General features: G+C 37.3%; 1 protein-coding gene across 1 annotated transcript in view; it reads left to right on the plus strand.

Moving 5' to 3' along the window:
* Positions 1-24,479, plus strand: part of dync2h1 (dynein cytoplasmic 2 heavy chain 1) — a 106,179-nt gene extending 81,700 nt beyond the window's left edge. The window contains exons 82-92 of the mRNA XM_008425872.2: positions 1,840-1,915; positions 3,414-3,640; positions 4,936-5,040; positions 8,313-8,429; positions 10,124-10,231; positions 11,566-11,667; positions 17,284-17,373; positions 20,748-20,857; positions 20,929-21,010; positions 22,690-22,806; positions 23,878-24,479. Coding sequence (XP_008424094.1) covers positions 1,840-1,915; positions 3,414-3,640; positions 4,936-5,040; positions 8,313-8,429; positions 10,124-10,231; positions 11,566-11,667; positions 17,284-17,373; positions 20,748-20,857; positions 20,929-21,010; positions 22,690-22,806; positions 23,878-24,039 — 1,296 coding nt within the window. The 3' untranslated portion in view covers positions 24,040-24,479. The remainder of the gene's footprint in view (positions 1-1,839; positions 1,916-3,413; positions 3,641-4,935; positions 5,041-8,312; positions 8,430-10,123; positions 10,232-11,565; positions 11,668-17,283; positions 17,374-20,747; positions 20,858-20,928; positions 21,011-22,689; positions 22,807-23,877) is intronic.
* Positions 24,480-25,698: the final 1,219 nt, after the last annotated feature.

Genomic DNA, 25,698 nt, shown 5'->3' on the forward strand with positions numbered 1-25,698 from the left:
TATATATAAAAGCTGGATAGCTCTTGGATTGCTACAAAATGGAGCTGTGTTTCCCTCAGTCCACTGGCTGCAATGTTGACACGATGCCATGAGACCTAAACTCTGAACATTATGGCATGGAGTGCATCCCAGTTTTCCATGTCTGGCATATAACCATTCATTTTAGCTTTTAAACTGGTTATATTGATCTTGTGTCCAGATAGAGGGATAAACAGTAGCCCAGAATCATGACCTGTTTGTTCTGAAGATCCTGCAGCTTCCATTTCTCTTCCTAACATAAAAACATAATGTTCTGTTCGTTACGATATTAGGTTTGCAGGCTTAATATTTATTTTGCTGTCATTAATAAGCCTCTCATGAACACAGCTGTAGTTGATTGGTTAATTTTAAACTCCTGCTCTGCTATTTTGATAATGGAACCAAAATGCACAGAATTGTGCAACACCTTGTTGAAACAATAATCACTGAGTGTATTATTGTTGTTGGATCATTAATTTGAACATGTTTTGTTGATTTTTTTTGTTGTTGTTCTTTAATGAAGTTACGAACGTTTTGATAAGGAGTCAGAGGAGGACGTGCGGATCTCAGCGTCCTGGCAGCATTCAGTTTGTCACCTAATGCCGAGATCGACTCAAAACCTTCCGCGATCGACTTGTTGCAGCCCTGCTCTTGCACAGCGCAAACAGTTCAGAAACAATATGAAATGGGAAAAAAGTTATTTATTAACTGATTAAATCTGTTTTAGATTGTTCTTGAAAAACGAATCAGTCACGGCTGATTAATGGGTGAACTCACGGCTGCACAGTGAACCTTGATTTTTTACAGCCGCTCCCCTCTCTTGCAGGTACTGCGTACCCCCTCTAAATCTTTTAGGGGTACGCAGTACCCTGCCGGTTTCACCCCTGTAAAGTAGGGGTGAAAGTAGGGGGTACTTTCACCCCCTAGTACTCCCTACTTTCACCCCGTCTACTTGTTGACAGAACTACTTGTTCCGTCAACAAGTTGACGGATGGATCCAGTCAGCGATCCATTTGCTGACTGGATCGCAGTGAAGTGCATTAAACACATAAAGTCAACCTGAGACAGCCCTCACACTCCATTACATTTTAACATCTCTGTTGATTTTCTGAAATAATCAGCACCAAGTAATTGCTTTTTTGTCTTGGCATGTTCTTATACGTGATGATCTGAGTTGGCTGGGATTGGTCTTTGATTGTTCAACCCTTAAACTCTTGCTTCAGATGCTTCAGAACAGAGTGTAGTATGTTCCTGTTCTCATGTCAGCTGAAGTTTGTTGCAAAAAGTAGTCGCAGTCCAATACTAAAACATGGACTACTGGCTCAATCAAAGTTCAAAATACCAAAATAAACGATGTGCATGGGATCTAGAAGCTCACAGATGAGAAGAAGTTGTTCTTTTCTACGACACTTCTTTGTCTTGTTAGTAAAACAAGATGGATTTCAGGGATAAATTATACTCAAATGTGATAGACGTGATAGAACGTCTATCACAAACTCAGCTAATGGATGTTTGGATCCAAGTAAAAAGTGTTTCCAGATGTTGTCATATTTAACACATATTTAACTTTAGCTGCTTTTTGCAACTTTGTGTTGAGGGTTTGTTTTTTAAAATGACGATTAAGGATGGGATGGTACTTTTGACGGGTCATTCTGAAGCAAATCTCTCAATATTTCTAAATAATTGTCTCACAAATTAAAGGCAGTGAAACATAATAGCACTATATTAATGAGAATCCAGTTGCGAATAAAGCAAAAAACAAATTATCTTTTAACTTTTCAGCTTTAAGTTCTTGTAATATGAAATTTGTTTTGTTTTCAGGGATGGACAAAGTTCTATGAGTTTTCCCTCTCTGACCTCCGTGCTGGCTTTGAGATCATCGACAGGCTCTTTGAAGGTAGGAGCTTTGCACACTGGACAGCTGTACGTAATTCTTAGCATCTGCAGAAAATTAATAAGTGGAAAATGTGAAGACTCCTCACAAATGAGTATTCGTTGAAAATATCACACTTCAACAGCAAATATGAATCAACGTGCCTTTGTGGCACTATTTATGGTAAATGGACAGAATTTATAAAGGATTTTTTTTAGCCACACTTTAATTCAAAGTGTTTTTACACCAATGCCATATTTACAGATTTGTAATCAGAAACAGACATTCATACACTTATTCTCAGTTATGTAGGAAACTTGGTATTGAGAAATAATAGTATTCTTCCCACTGAGCCGCTTCTTCCTTAGATATAGCATTGTGCTGTGGAAAGCAACATCTTTCATTTTACAAATTGTATTATCGTTAAGAGATTATTCCCTGTGCTTCACCAGAACTGCTCCTTGTTTGTCCTGTGTATTGAAGCTAAACAGTCTAACAAGATGTATTGCAATCAATAATTATTGGCACTCCTGGTAAAATATAAAAATAAAAATAGGATATCCTAAAAAGAAAAAAAAAATGTATTTAGTGTGGAATAGAATACCACATTAATAAAATAATTGTTTTTAAAACATCAGCACCACACTTACTGACATATCTTAATAATTTATGTTAAAATGTGAGAAGCTTTATTTTATATACTTCTTTAAATTCAGGAATAAAACACTGGCTTAATAAACCACAGGAATAAGGCACTCTTCACAGTCAGACAATGTGCATGCAACCTAAGTCAGGCTGTCTCAGAAACCAGAAAATGTCTCCAACAAATAGCTGCAAGGTTGGAAATATACATACTATATTTCCTTGAGCCGTATGTGTCCTCATTGGATGTGACTTCACAGGCAGACATATGGTCATATAATTTATGTTCTTAGTGGTAAAGTGCAGCGTTCAAATACATGATGTTTTCATCTTGTTTTTTATAATTCACTACTGAGCTCAGTCTACTCGGGTGATAGATTTGAACTTCATCTTTTTAACAGATGCTTGAACCAAAACTGAACTGAATAATCCTCTTTACAATGGGATGTGTCCTCAATGGGTTAAAAAGTGAATCTTGCAGTTTCACTTTATGAACTCGGGTCATTGGGCTTTTATCTGAAACAGATTTAATGGATATCTGTTTTAAAATTGGAGGTCATCTGACCTTTAAGACCTTTTTTTTTTAGCTGAACTACAACCAAGCAGTACTCTTGGCTTTTCTTAGTGTGATTTTAGCCATTTGAACACCTTCCTAAATCTTACAGCCCTCATTCACTGTGTAATACAATCAATGAGCAAATCACAGTGTGCGCCGTTCCAACAAATGAAGTGGCCCTGTTCACTTTATTCCCACAAAATGTTCTTTTGAACAAATTGTTTGGGAACAATGCAACCCAGACAGGGTTGTTTTCCATTTGAGTGAACTCACTCCACATTTTTATAGCTTACATTTTTTCTGTTTATATTCTTTATGTCAAAGGTGGTAAAATTTTCCAATGGGAGTTTGTCCACGGCCTGTTGGAGAGCGCCATCTACGGCGGACGAATAGACAACCCCTCCGATCTCTGCATCTTGCGCTCTTACCTCGAGCAGTTCTTCTCTGCAAGGCTCCTTTCATCCACCCACTCTGCTGGACAAAGGAGGAGTAAAGGGGTGGGACGCATTTTTCCATCCCAAATCAGCCTCCCAAACTCCTGCTCCATCATGGTAAGTTGCTAAGATGACACAGATGGTACAAACAAATTCAACACTGCAGTAATGGGTAGTTCAGTGCTTGGAGCGTGTGACTGAATACAATTAATGCAGCATGGTATGAGTTTTGTGACGGGGGCAGTTCAGTTTTAAAACTGCTTCCCAAGCGAGCAAAAGAAAAACAAAGCAAAATGTAAACCGAATGATAGTTCTGAATTAACAATGGAACCCTTTGATAGTTGTTTAATATTGTTATCTTGTGTTAGATACATTTTAGGTTAAAGATACTGTTTAGCAAAGCATTTCCTTTCACCAACAACTGTACTGTGATAATGGAATAAAGCATTAATTCCCACTGCAAGATTTTGCAAACGTGCAAAGTTTTTAATAAAGCTTCCTTATAGAAGCGCAGTTCCCATATTCTAATGCCTCTTTATCTGTTTGGGTCAATTGCATCTTGCGAGGCAACAATATCTGACAGCAGTCACTGAGGTTTAAAGTGATCAGATGGTTGCTGTAGATATTTTGAAGTACAAGCACCATTTGGCATGTTCCAATATAGACTCTTAAGCTTTTTAAACTAATCTGCTTGACTTTTTCCCCTCTGATGACTACAGCTCAGATTTATAATCATGCTATATATGAAAGGATTATGGCTACTATAAAAATAATAAAACATGGCTTTTCCTCTCTGCCCTCTGCAGGAATCACTTCTGATTTATTCTTTTTCCAAAAAATTTCAGAAATCCATGCGCACATAATTTATGTATTAGTCTGCAGCCAATCAAAATTTGTTGTTAACACTATGGAATATTTTGTTAAAAACCTTTTAATAAGATTTCAAAAAATAAATAAATAAATAAATAAAGAGAGAAATAATGATAAAAACAGCCAAAGGAACTCTGATTAGTCTACTGCTTCCTTAGGTGACATTAACTGAGGTAAACAGATGTAATAAATAAAGAATATACACTTTTAGCTACTCCCAAGTTTTGACATTTATTTTTTTTATTTATATTTTAGAAAATTATTGATATTTTTTATGGACAGTGTGTTATTTTTTCTTAAAAAGTAATGCAGAATATTGCTATATCAGCTAGCTATACTGTTAGCTTTTCTAAGCCAAATCACAAACTATTAAGTAATTTTATTTATCAAACGTATTACTTAAAATGCAACTGTAATGTTTTATTATAAAATAATTAAAACAAATTGACAAGCAATCTACAATATTTAGCTTAAGTTAAGTTTCTTTCTCTTTCGGTACTATGGCTATGTGTGTGAGATGATGTGTCTGTGTGTCCTCTCAGGATTACCGCAGTGTGGTGGAGAATCTCCCAGAGGATGACAGACCTGCGTTCTTTGGTCTCCCTGCCAACATAGAGCGATCCTCACAGAGAATCATCAGCTCCCAGGTTCACTCATTCGCTCACACATCCCAATCAGCACCAAACCTTTCCTGAAGACAGACATAATGGTGTAGATCTTTACAGTTGTCAATAAAAATAAAGTCGATGGATCTTCATACGCAGGGATCTAAAATCTAACCACAAGTATGGAGGCTTTTCCTGAAAATTGATTTTCTATTACAGCATTACGTGACAGTGTTTCAATAAGCTTCTTTTGATGTCAGAAGTGCTTGGCTTTCTTGCCTCTAAGGTTTCAGTGGGGCTGAGGTCTAGGGCCCAAAAAGGAAAGTATGTAAAAGTCAACTTTTCATGGTCAACTTTGATCTCTGAGTTGTTTTTGCATACCTTTGAGGTGTCCTCGGGGCAAATATATTCTCTTGCATCATGAACTCTTCTCCACAAAAATGGAAACCGGAAGGTGTGTAGCAAGTCTCTGATGAACCGAGTAGTATGCCTCCTTGATCAGGGTAAACTCACTGTCATTCATATGTCTAACCCTGAAAAAATTACAAGCAGTGCAGGCAGATATAAAATTATCCCAACTATTTTTCACTCTGATGTATCAAGGATGTCCCAATCAGTTTTTTTCTTCTTTTTTTTTTGTTACCTGATACTGATCTAAGGTTTATATTTAGACTTTGTCCCAAGTAGATAATTAAAGTTAATAAAATCAATGCCAAGTACATGCTTGAAATCTTGGCAGCTTCAAAGTGCAGTAAAATAACACCACATTTCATCAGTGTTACACTGGTTCACTCACTACAATCTCTTGTCCAGTTTTTTTTTTTCACCAACAGATATTTTGTCCCACCAGAGTTTCTCCAGTTTACTCTCAACATGGAGGTCTAACCACTCCTCCTTTACTTCTTTACTCCTCCTTTGTTAACTGTAATAAAGCTAATATAATGCAATATTGGCTTCCTTATATACATTTAGTATATGAGTTTGATTGGCAGATACAACTGCATTGATAGAAAACAATGCATGTGTTGACCAAGCTGGCAATGTTTCCATTCATACATTGTCCTTAAGTTCTAGACTAACACTACTAGCGTGTTTATTTTCTGCTTTCTATTGACTTGCTAAAAATCTGAATCATTGCATTTTTCACTACAATGTTCAGGCATAGAGTTATCTGGTTCATAAATGAAGAACTTTGTTTTGAAGATCAAAAGATTTAGTATAGACTTATTATATTACCTTATTCCTTAGTGAATGGTTCTGTTTACTGTTTTTAAACACAAAACATTCTCATAAATCTTTTCAGGGAAATATGAACAACAAATTAACAAGGTCTGACAGGACAGAAAAGGATTTACTAATGCAAGTTATCAATTTAATGAGCTAAACTAAAGTTGATTGATCTTGTTGATCTATGGCTGCTTATTACTTCATAAGCGGCCATTTTCAAAAAAAAAAAAAAAAAAGAAAACTGAGTTTTCTCTTGTAGCAAGAGGGTCAACCATCTTCCCATAACAGGAAACATTGATTTCTTTTTTATTTTATTTTGTGTGTGTGTGTGTGTGTGTGTGTGTGTGTGCGTGCGTACGTGCGTGCGTGTGTGTGTGTGCGCGCGTACGTGTGTGTGTGTGTCAGCTGTACCACATACTGACTGAATAAACAGGAAATTGTTTTTTTTTTCATATATTATTGAACTTAGACATATTAATAAGACATAACAAAACAGGAATCCCTTAGGATGCTGAATAGAAAAATCAAAGATAAAAATAATAAATATTTGAAACATCTATTCTCCCATGAACAGAGAAGCGTTACATACAGTAAGAAGAACCACAGACTTTACTTGTTATCATGTGTCAAAGAAAAGGACAAAAAGTGTGATGTGATCTCAGGGCAGTCTACAATCTGTAGTGAGAGCGACACTTTGTGCTGTTAGTCATGCTTTCAATTCAGCATCCCTCTGAAAAGGTGGCCATGGTTGCTGTCGCAGGAATGTTATAACTTTGCTCCATGCAGTCCTTTAACTCATGACAGCCCTGAAAATCTACTGTGCTTATTCTATTGATGTCTTTCTTCATCAAGTTGGATTTTTTTCTGTGTTTTGCCCTTCACTTTTGTGTCATCACATCCTCGCCTTCATAGTAAATCAATAATTTCTAATTGAGAATTTAATGCTGCTCTCCACACAACTGATTGAGCGCTAATAAGTTGAAACATAAGGAAGTTGTTGAATGTTTATATTTCAAAGCAGATCCACATAAAGTGGACGGTTTTTCTTTCCTGTTCTGGGACGCCTCCGCCATCTTTACCTCTGCATCAACTCCGCTTAAGGAAAACTAGCTTCGCCCTCTTCTGGATGGTTGCCACACTACGACACTGAAAGAGTTCCTAGTAAATAGAAATGGAACTAATTTTAATCTAATCAACAATTAATCATAAATTGAATGTTTGCATCCCTACAAAGAATAGACTAATTTAGTTCTCGTGCGTCATTGTTTATTTGTAATTATCTTCGGTCTTTGTCTGGTGATCACTCAAACCAACAACCAAGTTCAATTCATGTAGCACTTACAAGGTACTTGCATAGATTTGCTTGTGTGTATGTGTGTGTTCCTGAATTTCTTTCTTCACCTGTCCTCCACATATGTTACTGTCTCCCCTCCTGCTGTCATCTGTCACCAACACTTTCATGCACTCTCTTTTTAATTCTCTCTTTTCCCCTAATATGCTCTCTCTATTCCCCAAAGGACCAATGTCACTGTCTGTGTGCTATGCAACTAACCTCGCACACCCACGCGCACATGCGGCAATTTTAGAGCCTGCTGTTAAAAAATTAAAGTCAAATTCTTGTGGGACTGACCTAGCTCAGGTCAGAGTGGCTGTAAATGAAAAATTAGTTTTCCTTTAGTTTTCCTTTAGTTTACTGTCGCTGGTTGATAATTATTCTCAGTACTTTAGCTGCCAGGTAAATTAATGTCCGTTTTCATCTACTTAATTGATGAAAAGTGCCAGATTATGACATATACTTTCTGTTGAAAAAAAATGACAGCTAATAAGCTATCCTGGTACACTACAGCTTAATAGGAACAAAAACACTTTGTTCCTAGGATAGATAGTCACCAATGCCCAGTTTACTTATGGCTAGGCCTCCATTTCCAATAGGAACTGTCCTTTAATCAGGTCTTTATGTAAAATCTAGAGAAAGGTTTCAAAACGTTGCATGTAATTCAGTTTTATGTGCAACACACTAATTAGAGATACATGAATGAAAATATCCCTGCTTGCATATTTGTTTGACTTTTTTATGTTTTTTGTAGGTAATTTCACAGTTGCGTGTGCTCAGCCGCTCAGTGGCAACAGGCTCCAAATTTGATCGGGAGCTGTGGTCAAACGGACTTTCACCTGTTCTCAACTTATGGAAGAAACTTAACCAGGTCAGTTCATCCTTTTAAATTATTTATGTTTTTATGAATCTAGTATTGGTTTTAGTTCAGTCTTCTTATTGAAGCAAACAGCAGGAATGTTGTAATTCTGCCTTTTAAAATGTCTGTGATTCCTCTGTGTTGGAGAGTTGCGGCCTGCAATAATTGAAAATGTGTGAATTCCCCAGCATTTTGCGACGCTAATATCAAAGCAAGTAGCCAAGAGATAATTGTAAATTAGTCGTCAGTGACAGTCACAGTATAATAGATCCTAAGTTGCCCAGTCAGCCAGCACTCTTGTGTGTGGTTGCTTGGAGACAGGCACCTTTTTCTTTTTTAAGTCAAACGGACATGTACCTTTCTATTAAATAATTTAGCCTCCACATATTCCCGTCCTCTTGCTCTGCTTCTTTTATTCACTCCAGTGCTATAAAGCACACATGCTCTCTCTCTCCTTGCACCTTTACTTTGCTCAGCTTCTCTTTGCTCTCTTAGTTCATTTTAACCAGAGTTGTTTTTACCTGCAGAGGAACAGAGAATGTCTGAGTCATTCATTACAGCTGTAACACTTGGTTCTGAATCTGCTGCTGTATGCTTTCAGCTAACTGCTTATCAGTCATGAGTCGGCCTGCAGTGTTTGACCATCAGTGCCTCAGAGTGTGACTTGCACTGTTAAGTTCATTATGTCTGTCAACTGCTGAAGTGTATCTTGTAAAGATCACATTCAAGCACTTTCATGCATACAAACTATTTGTTCAAAGTAAAAATGTTTGTCGTTGAGGGAGAAGCGAGAGAAGCTAAACAAAACTGAGAATGTTCATGCGGTTATTAAATGTGATTTTTTGAACAGACAATGGGACTGCTGCAGTTAGGTTATCGCAGCTTTGCTCTGCCGCACTCTTCAGCATCCACATTCATGCATCTCACAGCCCTAACTTTGAGTTTGTACAAGAAACGTACAGAACAGCAAAGATAAGAAGTTTGCACTCTTCATTAAAATGGCAGCATCATGTAAAATCGGCATTCTTAAACTTTACATCATGTTATAATGCCATTCCCTAATCAAAGATGTTGCTTTGATTCTTTCTAGCTTGTTTGAGAATTTTTTTAATTTCCATGGAAACCATCAGCTCTGCAAAACATCTGGGTGGAACTAGCCCCACCTTTGAGGCGCAAGCTCCTAGCTTCCGAGCTTCTGCTTCACAGAGAATCGCTCCCCCCGCAACTCCTACACGCAACTCTTTCAGACTAGTCAACAGCAATTAGCAAACACCTGGTGGAACTGCGCACCTGCTGAGCTCATTATACGAGCTACTTCTCAATAAAAATGACTTCTAGAAAGGTGGAGTTTGAGAAATAACAGCAGTTTTTAAAGAGACAAATCATTAAATTACGATGTCAAATTTATTTTAAGTCATATTTGAGATATGCAGCACTTTTGTAACAACCGAAGTTAACTTAGTTACTTGATTGTGCTATAAAATGGCTTTATGAGTCTGGAAAACACATTATACTTCCCCGTCTGAGTTTGGTGCCTCGTTTACTCACCTAACGTCTTCTTTATTCTATGCATTAAATTTGTTATTTTTAAATCTTTACATCTGGTGTTTTATCAGTGGTGCACATGCTCTTAGTCTAACTGCACTGCAGAAAAATGTTCTGTTGTGGACCATGCAGTTCTGAAAGCTTTGTCTGCTTTCTATCAGGGTTCTACGCTGATCCATCAGAAGGTTGAGCCACCTACAGAAGGTCAGAAGTCACCAATCCTATCGTTCATTGCTCTGGAGCAGTTTAATGCCATCCGCCTGGTCCAGGTGTGTGTCTGTGACAAAACTATTTTCTCATTCTGTTTAAATGGTGTTTGCTGATTTCTGTGTCTATTGTGTACATTTGTGAAAGGGATTTCATTAAAGAGCACAGGGATCCAGCATAAATGCCATTGACACAACAAGCTTTTAAATCAATTATTGATTTGGCAAGCTTTGCCTCACATAGTGCCTTACAAAAGCATTCATAACTCTTGAACTTTTCAACATTTTTTTCATGTGGCAGCTACACATGCACAATTCATATACATGATTTTCAGTTATTATTTTTAAATTTAAATCTGATAAATGTGACTTGCATTTGTATTCACCCCACTTTACTTTGATACCTCCGAATAATGCACTGAAGACAGTTGTCATCAGAAGTCACCTGTTAGGTTATTCGACTTTGTGTAACTGATTACCAATATAATTACAGGTGTTCTGTAAAAGACACAGAGGTTTGCTGGAAAACATTAGTGAACAGAAAGTATCATGGACACCAAAGTGCAAAGTTTTTGAGAACTTTAAGTTATGCAAACAATAATAATAGCTTAGGCATTATACAGAGCTCTCATCAAGACATCACCTAAAAATGGTCACAAGTGACAAGCTAACATGATATTGCTGTTCATTTTAAACATGCTGGGATTTCTTCCATTTACTTGGATTTCCCTGGTAGAATTTCTAGTGGGCCAATCAGCGAACAGAAGCAGAAGTTGTGAACAATGTCAATGACTTTATGCACCGTTTTAGAGTTGTAGTGTGCCTGTAGTTTTAGCAGTCGCAGCGGAGGAAGTGAATGAAGCCATTCAGTTCGCGTTGGCCGTTCTTCCAAATATTGAAGTGACACTAACGGCTGCCTCGTTCGGCTCAGCACTTCTCTTTTTGCAGAGGAGAATGGTAGTTAACAGTGCACACCGTTTCCTGTAAGCTTCATAGCATCAAGCTGACACATTACACAGACACAGCCAAAAGCTAGTGATTGGGTAACATTTAAAACATCAACAGAGTCCCTGCCTTCAGGAAGCAGTTATTTCTCAATAGGCGAGACCCCAGACCCTCTGTACGAAGCAAAGCATAGTACAAGGGGGCTGGTTTTTACCAAGCTACAAAGGGACCTTCTGTGTCTTTAAACTCAGTATATTTTTCTAATATAAAAATTTTTTCAAATTCAAGTTTAAAAAGAAATCTAAATTAGTGAAAATAAAAAAGAAGTCTGCTCTGCTGTGCACAAACAGTCCTTATGGACAGGGTAACTCCAGTAAACCTTTTGGTGAGCAGCTGTACAGTTTGTATTATGGACAGGATGACCTGTATTTAAAATGTACTTATTTTCACAGAGTATTCACCAGTCTCTCGCTGCACTGAGTAAGGTCATCAGAGGAACCCAACTGTTAACCCCTGAGGTTCAGAAACTGGCCGCTGCCCTGCTAAATCAAGAGGTAAGAAAACGATTCCCAGAAGGGTTACACTGAGAAACGCAGAGGTGGCAGTAAGTAAGACCACTAACTATAAAACTAGTTTAGTTTTGCTGAGAAATTGTCTATTCAGGTACAGATTTTGTTTCTCTTTTTCTTGGTGAATTATAAAATGGCAAGTAATAAGATGCTGCCTCACATTTTCCCTGAAGGAGTTCCCTGGCACTTGCTGAAAAAATAAACTACTTGAATCACTGAGATTTACCATGTTTTCCACAGAAAGATTTATACATTACTTATAAATATTTATATATTTTTTGTCTTCCTCCACTGTTGTATAACATAATGCCTTCCTTTCCCTCAGTTATTTTGGAGTTATTGCAATAAACTTTGTGGAGAAATCAAGGCCACAGTAGCATACGGCTCTGACATGTAGATATCTTACAAACACAATCTGTATCTGTGTATATCTTAAGGCTGAATTGAGGACAAAAGGGAAAAGATGATGTGGAGGGGAACAGACGCCCAGTTCCCATCTCATTTCTTTTGTGTCTTTAATCCCCTAAGAGAAGCCTTGGGCCAAAATCCTTCTTCACTACATTTCTCCTCTCTTTTTTTTTTGTAATGATCAGCAGGTATTAAGTCCCCCTCACCCCCTAATCATTTCTACTTCATCATTCTCCAGTTTACAGCTACTTCATTGTGCTTTCTATTTTTTCCCTTTTCCAATCTGTTACCCTTCTACTGCTTTTCCTATGATTTATGTCCATATAATGCTAAATTAGGCACCTTTTTTTGACTTAGCATGTGTGCAATAGAACCCAGAATAATTGTTTTAGTTTTTAAATAATTGTTTACATCTACCGAAAGTAAACAAAAGGGACATGCTATATCAATGTTCAAAAGAAAGAAAGCAAAGGCAGCAGATGAAAAGAAATTGACGTCATATGAAATTTTATTATTTTTATAGCTAATAGTTTTAAAGATCCCTAGATTGGGATTTTAGAATACAAGCCTTGGACAGTTGTTGAACTTTTTCTGTGATTTTAGTGATCACATGTGTACCTGTGTTGTTTTTTATTTATTTATTTTGACATTTAATTTTTTCTATTAAATTTCCATCTTTTGAACATCCAATGTAGATTCCAAATATGGATACAGTATGCTGTATAAGAAAATAAAAAATCAAAAGAAGTGGCAAACCGCCCCCCCAAAAAAAATCATACGGTGAGCTTATGATTTAATAAATGACTCAAATGATTCAACACTGATTTTCTACTTGAACATTGTTTCTGTTTCAAGGTTTTAAATAGTTCTAATTTTGCACATTTTTTGTTTGCACCATTCCTAATGTTTGAAATCGTATTATTGATGCCACAATAAGTGTCAAGTGTCTGAAGTTTTATCTGGCCTTATTTAGCGTAATGTATGGTGTCTCTTTGTCATTATCAAAATAGTCAGGAAATGGTTAAGAAAACGTAATTGAGAGAGTAATATCGAAATGTTAATCACTCTTTGCTAATGGAGGAATAGTTGAGTAGGTGTGAAAAGATATTCCACGGGATCTGAAACATCCCTGCTGCGTATCTGCCTGTCATTTCAAGAAACAAGAAGATTGATTGATTGATTGATTGATTGATTGATTGATTGATTGATTGATTGATTGATTGGAAAATAAAACTCTGGCATTGCTTTGCTACACATTTGAGTCTATGCTGTTCATCACTGATTTCTCCAGTGTCTGTTTAATGAAAAGAAATGATGTGTCAAACATGCAGCACACAGAGCTGCTATCTGTGTTTTTGCTTTGAATCCCAACCCAGCTGGCCACATAGTCTCTGTAAACACCGTCACACAGTGGAGCTGCAACGACAAGCTACCATTTTACAAGCCAGCTGGTACACAGCTGTGACTTCTTTGCTAGGTAAATTTGAGGTGTGAAGTAGTGGCAGGTTGACTTCAAACCCCCCCGTTGCACCTTGATCTTTTCACACAACACATGGAGCCAACATAAGTGTGTCTTTATGTCAAAGTGCTTTTTGAAAGGGGCTTACTGTAGCACACAATTTGACCAGGCTGTCCCAGATTTTTTGGACATGTCCTCATGCAGCAGTAATTTTTGATCGCGGCTTTCACAAGCCAAGATGTACCTCACGTGTGCTTCACTGCAACAGAATTGACTCAAAAGCTACTCAAATATTGCAGCAATGATATAAAAATAGCGTTACACGTGCGCTACTTAATGTAGATACTTAATTTGGCTTTCAGGATATAGGAGGACGTTGCTTGGTGTTCCACAACAATTTTATTTCCATTTTCTCTTGTACAAACCTACAGAACAGCTGGTCCTTGTTCTGTTTTTCAAAATGTCAGCATGCATGACAAGACCAGAACCAGTTTAATAACAGCTTTTGTGTTAAAACATTTCCAAATGGAAGTTGACTATTTATTTATTGAAGCCTCTAGTTTACATTCTGGTGGCTGAACAGATTGCACTGGATAAAGAACGGTTTGTTAACATCAAGCATCTCTCAGGAAGTAAGTTTGTATAGCTAAGCCTCACATTTATGAGCACCGATGGTTAAAGTAGCATTACCCTGTTTGCTGGCTAAGCCTGTTTATGTCAATCATGTCGATCATGATCAGTCACATTTTAACAACACTTATCCTAACAGTCCTAGGACCAGTGTCCACAACTTTTAGCCTTGTTTCTGCTTCTGCAGACCTGACTCTAATTTTTTAGCTCATCACTAGAACTGCCAAGATTTGATGCATGGTTAGGAAATATTTTGATCCAGGGATGTAGGACTAAGCTCTCATCTAAAAGTTGCAGGACTGTCTCTTGAGGACTGGAGTTTGAGACCCCTGTGTTAATCTGCTCACATGTTTACCCAACCAGTAGAGTCTCTTCTTCCTGCACAAGAGCTGAAGACTTTGAAAAAAGTTCCCATAAAAACCCAAAGAGCACAATGAGTCGCCAGAGCATCAAATCCCAAAAATTCAAATTCAATGATTTTTTAGCATTTGTGTGTCAAACTTTATCTAAACTGAAAACCCACAAAAGTTAAAAGGTCTACCACAAAAAAAAAAGTCGTGACTGATTTGTGTACATGTACATGTCACTGTATCAAACACATAATGAGATGAGTAAAAAAAAAAAAAGGTTTCTAAAGCTTCAGAGAAACAGCAGTGACTTTCATCTTTGATTATGCTTTTCTGAATTGCCAGGCCGGGACATTTTAGATGAACACTACATTTATTTGCTGCCAATTTTTTATCAAACATCTGATGACTTTTGTAGCCACATTTGGCAATGCATTAGACATCACTGTTGTAAGCCAATGTTCCTCCAGCAGTACAAAGAGGACACACAGTGACGAAGTGAAATGAAGTCACCCAATGCAAATTATTTTTTCATAGCTATGCTGACTTTGGTGCCTCTGCAGGGCTTGTTTTTATTTTCTCAGAACAGTTTAAGTTAAGGTTACTAATAAAACCAAATAAAATCTTTTTTTATGACCTTCTGAGCTCAAAGACATGAAGCAGTCCTTTCGCAACTACTACTTCAAAAAGACCTAACTACATCTAATATTTATCTAGTTAGCAGATGGTGGTTGCCACTGCATCAGAAGCCTGTTTGTAAATGAACTGTGGAGACTTTTTCAGAAAACATTATGATGCATAACTGTCAGATCACAGGCTTCAACCAGCCATCACTGATTGGGCCATTTTCAACTAGGGGAAGAGGATCAGAATGAGCTGGAGAGGTGATTTATCTATTTGGAAAATTGACCATTTGGGGTTGTAATAATGTAAAAGTATGGTATGCATAGCTGTGAGAGATCAGCTCCGCTGGCCCCCTGCTCAGCTGTGCAGTAAAACATAATTAGTTGCTTGGAAAGTGGCCAAGATACCCATCAGGGGAGAGTGGTAAGCAGTACTGCAAAACAGAAATAAATATCTGCAGTGCCTTTCGTTAGGGTAAAGATCATTAATGTGAAGATGTGATGCTGGTAAGACATTTCTTTATTAGAAGTTAAGCAGTCTTTGGCATCCTTGAGTTTTTCAGTACCAGCTGTAATTGCAAGAACATCAATATGTTCTGGGAAAACTTAGGTTCTTGAATAAGTTAAAAAATATTATTGATCAAATTATCAAAAAATTTAGTTTATGTACCACCCTTTTTCGGTTATTATTGTTTTCTGCCATCTTTCTCCTTTCAAAATGATAAGTGATTATAGAACATTTTTAAATCCCTTGCTTGTACCTCAGACATGATACAGACTAAACTTTAGCTCCTACTTTTAAAGTGTAATCTTAATTAGTTTCTGATATTGATCCTTGGATTATCCCAAATTCGCAATCTATAGTATGTAATCTATAGTTTGTATTTTTATTTAAGTGTTTGACCTTTCTTTGTTTTTCTCCGAGTTCACAGTAAGTACTTCAGGATGCTTTAGCTGTTTGAGACATAACTGTTGTCTCTCATTTAGTTTAAATATATAGAAATGGTATCAAGTCACATTTTCTTTTGTTAAAAATGTGAACATTGTAGAATATTTTAGTCTGTAGATCAGCTTAATTCTTTTCTATACAGTATCTTTTCTATATTAGAGAAGAAATGTCTCAAATCTCAAACAGTTTTTTTTTTAATCTGTTCATTTAGGAATATTTTAGTTTGGTATTTTAGCTTTTGAAGAAGAGATAGCCAAATACATCCCATACTTATTAAAGAGACCCTTTAATTTAGTGCAGCTTGGAAGCTATAAGTGAGATGCCAACTTTTATACCGTTAGCAGTAAACAGTTAGCTAAACCCGGTGCTCTCACAGTGCTTCCAAACCAATTTGTCTGACACTGTCACTGTTTCTTTTTGTAATGAGTTCCCATAATGCTGCTACGCTAATTATTTAAAAGTAGTTGCAGCTTCTTCAATGGTTTTTGTAAATGAGGAGTCTCAACCAGCCTAATGAGAAGTAAACTCCATCAACATTCCCAGGTAACTCAAGGACTACTTGCTTTCAAGAAAATAGTAACACTCCTTATCAACCAACATGAAAACAATCACACTCGTCCGTGCCTTTGCAATGCTTTTAGGTCACACATCAAAAGGAAATGATTGAGTTATCATCTAAAAATAATGTTATAAGCATAATGCTGATACAACAGTATCAGCAATATTTTCCACTCTCTGCTTTAGCAGTATGGTTCAAATGCATTCTATTATAATAGAATGTATTATGTAATGACATAGCATGAGCGTGATATTACTTGAGTTGATGATTAATTGAGGTTTTATGTACGTACTAATATGATTATGTGTCGGAGGAGGGTGTGCAGTTACCTGATGCATAAGAAAACATGTGAAAGATTAAATCTACTTTTGAGAAGCAAGTATTAGGAGCAGTTAAAGAGCAACTGAACAGAGTTAAAGCTTCTCAGTTATATCTATCTATCAATGAAAATTATTTTATCAGTGAGAGAGAGAGAGAGCAGAGAATGAAAGAGTTTTTTGTTAAAATAGTTTTAATGTCAAATAAATGCTGTAGTAGCATTTATTACATATTAGGTGGGGTGGTTTCTTCATTATATCATTTAAGATCAAATGTTCTGTCTTTTTCTGTGTTCACCAATGCATCAGTGTCCCATAACATGGCAGAATAAATGGGAAGGACCGGAGGAGCCTATGCAGTACCTCAGAGCTGTTGTAGCACGGGCTCTAGCCACACAGGTAAGTCAACAGTTTTGCATACGTGGAATGAATGCTCTCCCCTTAAAAACTGCAAGCTCTGGATTTTTGTCCAGTAATGGATGCTATAAAGCATTTTAATTTTTTTTACATCACATGCTTTTTTATTTTATTTTTCATTTATCCAAAGATGACAAAAATGCAGTGGATGCAGGATTTTAAAGTTTCATTTATAATCATGAGAGTTATTTATAGATGTGCTTATTAATTAATACACCAGAGAAATCATTTCACAGTTTTCTACATTATCTGAAAGCAGAATGTTGGAGGAAGTCTCACTCTTAGGTCAGTGACAGAAAATAAGGGTTCTTCCTCTCAGCTGTGTCTGACTGCACGCCTACCTCAATATGCTCCAACAGACTACTACACACACACAGAGACACTCAGGCATCTGAAAATAATTCATTTCTGTGTGGATGCATTTCATTATTGGAGTGCGTCGCAAAGCATTGTGTGCCTGATTCTGTTTGCAGGCTTGCTTGTCCTTCTCTGTGCATATGTCTTCCTGACACTTCTCTCTTTTTTTATCCTTTATTCTAGCCTCAGTGTCTACCTGAACTCTATCTGTCTTCATGTGTGTCTGTCTGGAGGCTGCAGTGTCCTTCACTGTCTCTTTCAGCTCATCAGTGCTGAGTGATAACTGTGTTAGCAGCTTTTCTGTATTCTCTCAGCTAATCAAGGCAGAGCCATCCAGAGCTGCTAAAGAACCGAGAGCCAGCAGCACAGTGTCCCCAGACATACGAATCAACCCTGGCAATAAGCAAGCTCAGATGTTTTAACTCTACCCCAAGTAACCTGTGTATAATTAGCACACACTGCCAAGCTTCAGCATATATTCCTCGAAGATCGAGCTGTACAAATAAGGGCATTTGTGACAAAAATCTAATACCTGTTTTTTTTTTTTTTTACAAAACCCTAACCTACTAATCTTTAATTTAGACAAATCAGAACTTTGAGATAATATATTCAGTCTTCCTTTGATCTTCTCCCTGTTGTTGCAGGACCTCTCTAGAAATTATAGGTCTAGAAATTTCTAACAATTTTTGTGCTTAATCTGACTTGCTCAGTATACTTAAAATTGCAAACATAGGGGCTCATATGCAAAGCTATCTGCTGGTGCTGAATGTAAGAAAACTTGAGTTTGTGAATCCTTGTAATTCTGTATGTAGAAGGTGAGGGAGATCTGCTCCTAAAATATCTTCACCAAGCAAATAGTGTCTGCGCTGCTATATTTAACAGCGCAGACACTGTTAAATAGACACTGTAATTGAGGTATTATGCATTGATTTAGGGAAAAGCCTGAAATACAGTAATTTATATTTATGTAAATTAGATCCATAGCATTTTTTTTCCTTGTTATTCTGGAACACAAAGGCTGTGTGTGTGTTATGGACATTCACAGAAAAAAAAAAACTTCTAAAAGCTTCCAACATGATTTCTTCATTTAGACGTAGCTCTTACACATTTTAAGGAGCATTATGTCAGGTCAAAATCTGGAGTTTCCCATAAGTTATTCAAATTTCAATCAAAAAAGTGAAAAATATACATTCATTTTGTTTTATTGTTTCAGTCCAAATCTTGTGCTTATGGCTGCCGAAAGGATAACTGTGACCTGATGAGAATCTGTTTGCTAATAATGTGTCGAAAACACATTATTGCTCTGCTTTGTGAATTTCCCATTCATTTTTTTTCTGCTGCAACAACTTTTACCCAAAAATCTGTCATGTCAATGTGACCATTATCATTTACGTAAGATGTGTCAGCTAGTCAGAGCTACTTGACCAGGAAATTGTCAAAGCCGATCAATGCCAAATTTCTAATACAGATCGATACCATGCTAAAAAATCACCCATTCCTAACAAAGATTAAAATGAGTTCACTTTGATTATGACATTTTTTGTTCTGTTATTGACCTAGAGTTTAGGCTGCTGTGACAGGTTTTTTTATACACTTACAGTACCTACAGCACAGAGAAAACTGAATGAGATAAAGCAATGAAATTGTATTAATCAACTTTATATTGTTATATAATTATATCATTATCTAAATAGACGAGTATGTAGATTATCTAGTTGAGGAAAAAAGTAAGGTGGAGAAGTTAGATTGTAAGAAGCTTAGCACACTGTATGGCCAATTCTCACAGCCCTGACTCGGACACAGTGTCTTTAAGCTCGACGTTCATCATGTTGGATTTTTTTATGCCTGATTTAAACTCTGTGACGAAGTCAACGCAGTTGCTTAAATACAGCTGTTTAAAGGAAGAGAGAGTAGATAGAGACCTAAATCAAACATTGATTCTTAACTCTTTCCACTTTTGTTGTCCATGCATAAATGAAAAGATGCTTTGCTCTAAGAATAAAAAAAATATGCTCAAGTGGCTTCATTTCTGAAGTTCTGCAGCGTTTTTCCCCAAAAAACATAAATGTAACTAAAAAAAGATGCAAAGAAGCAGGACAGTGTTCTTACCCCATGATTGTCCTGGGGACAAAACTAAATGGTTTTTGCAGTGACACAGAAGGAAGCTGCTTATCTAATCAAAGCAGATGTCTGATCTGATGCCCTAGATCACCATCATGGATAAGGCTCATAGGACTCTTATCTCTGGCTCTTATCTCTGGCTATGCAAGTATTCACAACATACTGGTTATTTATGTTTTTCCTTCGACCCCTTTCTCTCCATTTATGTATTTTTTGTACAAACAGTTACTGCTCTGCATGTCTATAGCTCCCTGTGTTCTTTGCTTACCGGGGCCTGCCATAGCATTGCATAGGGAGAGCAGTGAAATGTCTAGCCTTTTTCTTTTTTTTCTGGGGATTAAAAAAAATTGGATTATTTTGATTAAAAGCAGGTCAATAATTGTTGTTCTAGTTATGCATTATGTTCTCATTAGCAGGTGATTGTGCTTGTGGTATTTTCAGGTTGTGTGGTAATAAAAAATAGAAGGAAAGTTGGAGGAGCTTATTAATCGCGCATTTCTATTAAATATTCATTCTATTTTATTCGTTTATATTTCTAATGTACTATCTAACTCAGACATGGACTGTCAGGTTGCAGATTGGCTCATTTCGAGTCATTGTGAGTCTGTGACCAAATAATACCTTTAAACCTGATCAGTGGTAAATAGTTTTATTTTTATTATTATTATTTTATTTTATTTATTTATTTTTTTTATCCAAAAAATTTCATTAGTATAAGTACATTGTAAGTACTCTCATCTTAAAATCACCTGTAAAATTTTTCTTTCTGATGTTGGGAAAATTGATGTAAAGCTTGAATTATATGTTATCTGAGTCTGTTTATTTTCTAAAGGATTGGTTTACAAATCTGTGCGTCTCTTGGTATATTTTTTACACAGAGTTGGGTCGAACGTGCGAGCAGACAGGCTCTCCTCTCTGACATCCTTGATTTATCAGAGCTCTTCCACCCTGATACCTTCCTGAACGCTCTGAGACAAGAAACGGCCAGGTAGAAATGAAAGTTTGCATTTATTATGTGAGCAAATCACAGTTTAAATCATTACTTTTCTTTTTTTTCAGATCCATAGGCTGTTCTATGGATAGTTTGGTGTTTGTCTCATCATGGAGGAGTCCAATTGCTCAGGCCAAGCTACAAGTCAAGGTAGAGCATATGAAGCAGCTGACAGTCAGTTTAATTGACTTTATTTAAGAAGGTCATGCTCAGTTGCTTTTACACATCATGTAAATTGCACGTGGGTATTTAGAGAATCAATGCAACTATTACTCAACTATATCAACGATGACCAAAAGTAATAATTCATAATCTCCTTCTATCCTTTCCAGATTTTTCACTCGTTTCTAGAGGTTGAATTCTTCAAACTGACACCAAAACTTAAAAACTTATCAGTCTGATGTGATCAGCTGTGATTTATCTGACCACTTGGGGGCATTGATAGATTATTAACAACAAGACAGTGATGTTAAAGAAAGTAACATACCTGGTTGTAACGCAACTGGACACTGAATTTTCTCCCCACTAAATACTTCAAAGACATCGCAGGACTTGACGTGCCGCACAATCTTCTCCATCACGGTTTTATGATGCCAACCCTAATTTTAAAGAAACATTTCAGGGAGAGAGTGGGAGAAGGTAACAGAACCATCAGGTGCTCACTGCCGTTTCTCCACATATCTCTGTCAAATATCCAATTTCAGAGTAACTTCACTGTAGGAGTAAAACTGCTGAAAGTAAAACAAGACATTTGGAGAAAAGGAGAAGGATCATCTAATTAAAGCGGCATGAGGGCGGAGTCAGACGTCCAACTCGGCCTACTACCTGCAAACCTTCCTGTAATCTGATTGGATCGGGAAATTTGTGATTGACTTGACTTTGACCAGACTATGTGTGCCAACAGTAGATCCCACCATTGGGTTACAGAAAACTGAAACCATAATCAAAATGGTGTATGGTGGAGTGATAGACAATTGCAAAATAATTGTGCAAAAGACAACAAGCAGGGATTTCAACGATTGAAGCAGAAACTGAGAAGAAAATAGAATAAGATGGAAGGTAAACGGTCTTCTGCACAATAATTAGAGACGGACATGTCTGGTGTCTTTGAAAGCCGTCTTGATTGATTTAGAAATTTGACTGACTGGAATATTTAAGATGAAAAAAATGCTGTAAATCATCCTAGCAGCACAGCATATTTCTGTCCTTCATGCTGTCAGAGGTTGATGTAATTTCATAGTCTTTTATCCTTTAGATTAAGGTTTCATTTCTAGTTATGCCAATAGAACTTGGCGTGACTTAAGATGCACTTTGTTAAACTACACAAAGGAAGAAAGGAAGGGTGGAGTCTGCAGCTGCAGGGAGGGAAAGGAAATAAACATCACACAAAAAGAGGGAGAGGATAATTGTTGAGCTTTCTTACGCACAGATAAATGCATGCACACAATGATCTCTCTTCTAGATTTGTCTCTCCCTCACTCGCTCGTTTTGTTGGTTTTTTTTCTTCTTCTTCCTCCGATTATAGTGATTTAGAGTTTTAGTCGTCTGTGCTTGTCAGATTTGGTGCCAAGGTTTCTTTTGTCTGGCCTGCTGTGGAAAATCCCTGAGTCACTCAAACAGTGTCTCTCATGTAATCTGTTTTGCAACTTCTTTATCGAGTGACCTCAGTGTTCGTCATCCTGTCGCAGTTTATATTTGCTCCATTAGGCTATTTTAATGCACGAGCCCCAACTATGCCGCTCTCGTCGCTCTTCTCTTTGACGTCGTTTCCCCTCTTGGTCGTCACAGTCAGATTCATTTCGTTTCCTCCTTTCCCGTTGGATTTGTAGGTCGGTGGCCTCCAGTTGGAGGGGTGTCGTTTTGACGGGATCCACTTAAGTGAGAACCAACACGATTCCCCCAGCGTCTCGGCGGTCCCAGCATGCTACATGGCCTGGGCTCCACAGGTAGCTCACTTTCAGTGTTGTTAAACTTTCTTTACATTTACAAAGCTGGCAAGGTTTTCTGTGACTTGGCTGGACTTTAATCAATTTGCTTCACCTTTGTTTGACATTCTAACTTGTGAAAAAAAAAAAAAAGAATTTCTCACATTGAATAAATTTCGGAGGCTAAATTATTTTTATCTAAATGTAACAGTCAAAGTGATTTGCTTAAAAAAGACTAAACTTGCATTTAAGAGTTCATTTTAACATTACAGCTGAGGTGCACCCTTTATTTGAGCAATCTTCTCTTTCCACAATCCTGTCAGCAGTTTTATAGGTCAAGCAAAAGCCTTGTTAATTCACTGCCTTTGCCTGTGCAAATTAAGTGGACTTGCATTCTGTGTCTACCTCATTTTCATTACAATCAGTGTGGAAACCGGAGAGGAAGGCGGTGATAGTCTACTTTAATCTGTGATGTTTAAATGTCATTACGGATATTGAATTGTGGGTGCAAAGGTAAAGCATGCTTTTACTGAGCTACTGTTGCAGTCTTTACTGACAGGCCACACACTATAGTCTCTAGAAAAATGGAGGCCTGCTTATAGGGCTGACACTAATTACTGTTTAACACAATAAATCTACCAGCTGACGCATAAATTCACAGATTAAATCATTTTTAACTGCTCAATTTTGGAGTAAAATAGCTCAGAAATAGAAGCTAGTTTATAGTGACGTTGCATGACTTAAAATTTAAAAATCACATGTGAATTTCTTGGACCACATTTAAAATTCACATGTGGTGCACACAAATTAAAGTCGGTTAAGTCACAGAAAAAAGCACAAGTAAATGTGTATTTGGTACAGTTCTACAGTTCTTTGTAATAAAAAACCAACCGTGTGATAAACATGTAAAAACAATGGTGTCAGTGTTCACGTTTCACTCTCTTTCCGTTTTTAACTTGCACATATATCCATCCATCCACTATCTTCCACGCTCATCCTCAGTGATCTCCAACAGTCAACCTGCGAGAGGCAGGGTTTGCACATGCAGTATATCTTTTTATATAAATATTGCTCTTTTACCTTTTATTCCAGATCTCTGCAACCGACTCCACTGACTCGGCGGAGAGCATCTGGCTGCCGCTGTACACCAGCGCAGAGAGAGTGAAGGTGGTCACTCACATCTCCCTGCCCTGCGGACCAAACCCCAACCAGTGGATACAGACCGGAGCTGCTCTTTTTCTCAAACAACGGTGAAAGGGTGTCATCATCGTGACGAGGCTGAGCACAGAAAGATAGAAAAGGAAAAAGAAAAATGTCTTCAGTCTCCAGTTCTGGTTCTCATTTTGTTGCTACAAGAAGTATCCTAAGTTGGAAGACAAAACCTTTAACTTCTCTGGTTGATGATGACATCTTAATACAATAAAAGCATTGTTATTGTTCAGTTCTTAGGTGCAGATGAATTTATACGTTACTAGCTTAACTTGTGTTAGTTTAATATAATTTGGTTCTGGACATTCTACATATTTCATAAATGAAGGAATTCGTATTTATTCACCAGAAACACTTAGGTTATGTTATATTCCAGAGAAAGGCTTTAATTCTGAATGTTTGCTTCAAAATATTTTTGTTACGTGATTATTTATAGACCCTATTTATCGAAAATAAACCTATAATGAAACATCATGGTTTATGTATTTAAATGGGTTGTGTCATGGTTTAGGTTCTGCAAAATGAGTATTGGTACGTTTATCGGCCCTCAGATAATTTTCAGTGTGTTTCAGAGAGCAGCTGATCCTCAGTGACGATGGGCAGAATGTTTCCACAGTAAACAATACAGATCACCAGGAAAAGCCAACAGATTGTGATCCTCTCTCAAATACACACACACACACACGCACACACACACACACACACACACACACACACGTCAGTCCCTAACCTTTGTGTGATTGGTTGGGGAGTCGAGGTTGAATGGAGTCAGTGAAGCTGTGATGAATGTCCAGAGAGCAACATGGGAGAGTGTGAGGTGGATGTGTGTTTCTGTGTGCACAAATCCAACTAAGAGCTCTAAATTTGATTGGTGGACTAATTAGTTCTTCCTCTTTCTCTATTGGCCGACGTTTCAGTCGTGTTAATGCAGTTGTACAAATGTTTGTTAATATGTCAGCCCGTATGTTTGTCCTCGTGTTTGACCGGGAGCATGTGTGTGTGTGTGTGCGTGTGTGTGTGTGTGCGTGTGTGTGTGTGTGTGTGTGTGTGTGTGTGTGTGTGTTTTTGTGGGGACAGAGAAAGGAGCTGAAACGAGGGAGGAGCGGGGTTTTGTGTGCTCACTGCAGTGTGACAAAATGGGAGCGGAATGGAACAGCAGGTTTAAAAAAGTGAGAGGATTGGATTTCTGTGAAACGAGGCCCTCTGGGTCAGATGGGGAAAGAGACATGGGGATGGAGGCAGAGAGAAAAAAAAATAGATCATGTAGGCAACAGGAAAAAGTAATAAAAGACCATAAAACCTGAGTGAAACAGGAAAGTAAGGGTGGCACAGTTGACATAATTTAAGAGAAAAAGAGCGGCTAACGGGAAAGATAGGTAGGACTAGTGGTGAGTGATTTGTGTTCAAATTAAGGAAGGGTGCATCAAAGACAAAAAGTAAAACTGTCACTAGTTTACATGTCAGGAAGTCCAAGTTTAGGAACTTTAATGTCTTTATTCAAACATACATGTGCATATTGACCACTTTTTGCTCGAATAAGTATTGATCAGGCTAAATTTGCTTTCACATAACTCATATTTGCTACATTGTAATCTATAAAACAAAAGACATTAAAAATCTATTCAAGGTTAGATCTTTTGATTTTTTAAAAAAAAATAATTTGTGGATAGATCAGGGTTGGCTTGAGATCTCAGAATATTAAAC

This window comes from Poecilia reticulata, linkage group LG13, assembly GCF_000633615.1.
Source record: "Poecilia reticulata strain Guanapo linkage group LG13, Guppy_female_1.0+MT, whole genome shotgun sequence".
Lineage (NCBI taxonomy): Eukaryota > Metazoa > Chordata > Actinopteri > Cyprinodontiformes > Poeciliidae > Poecilia > Poecilia reticulata.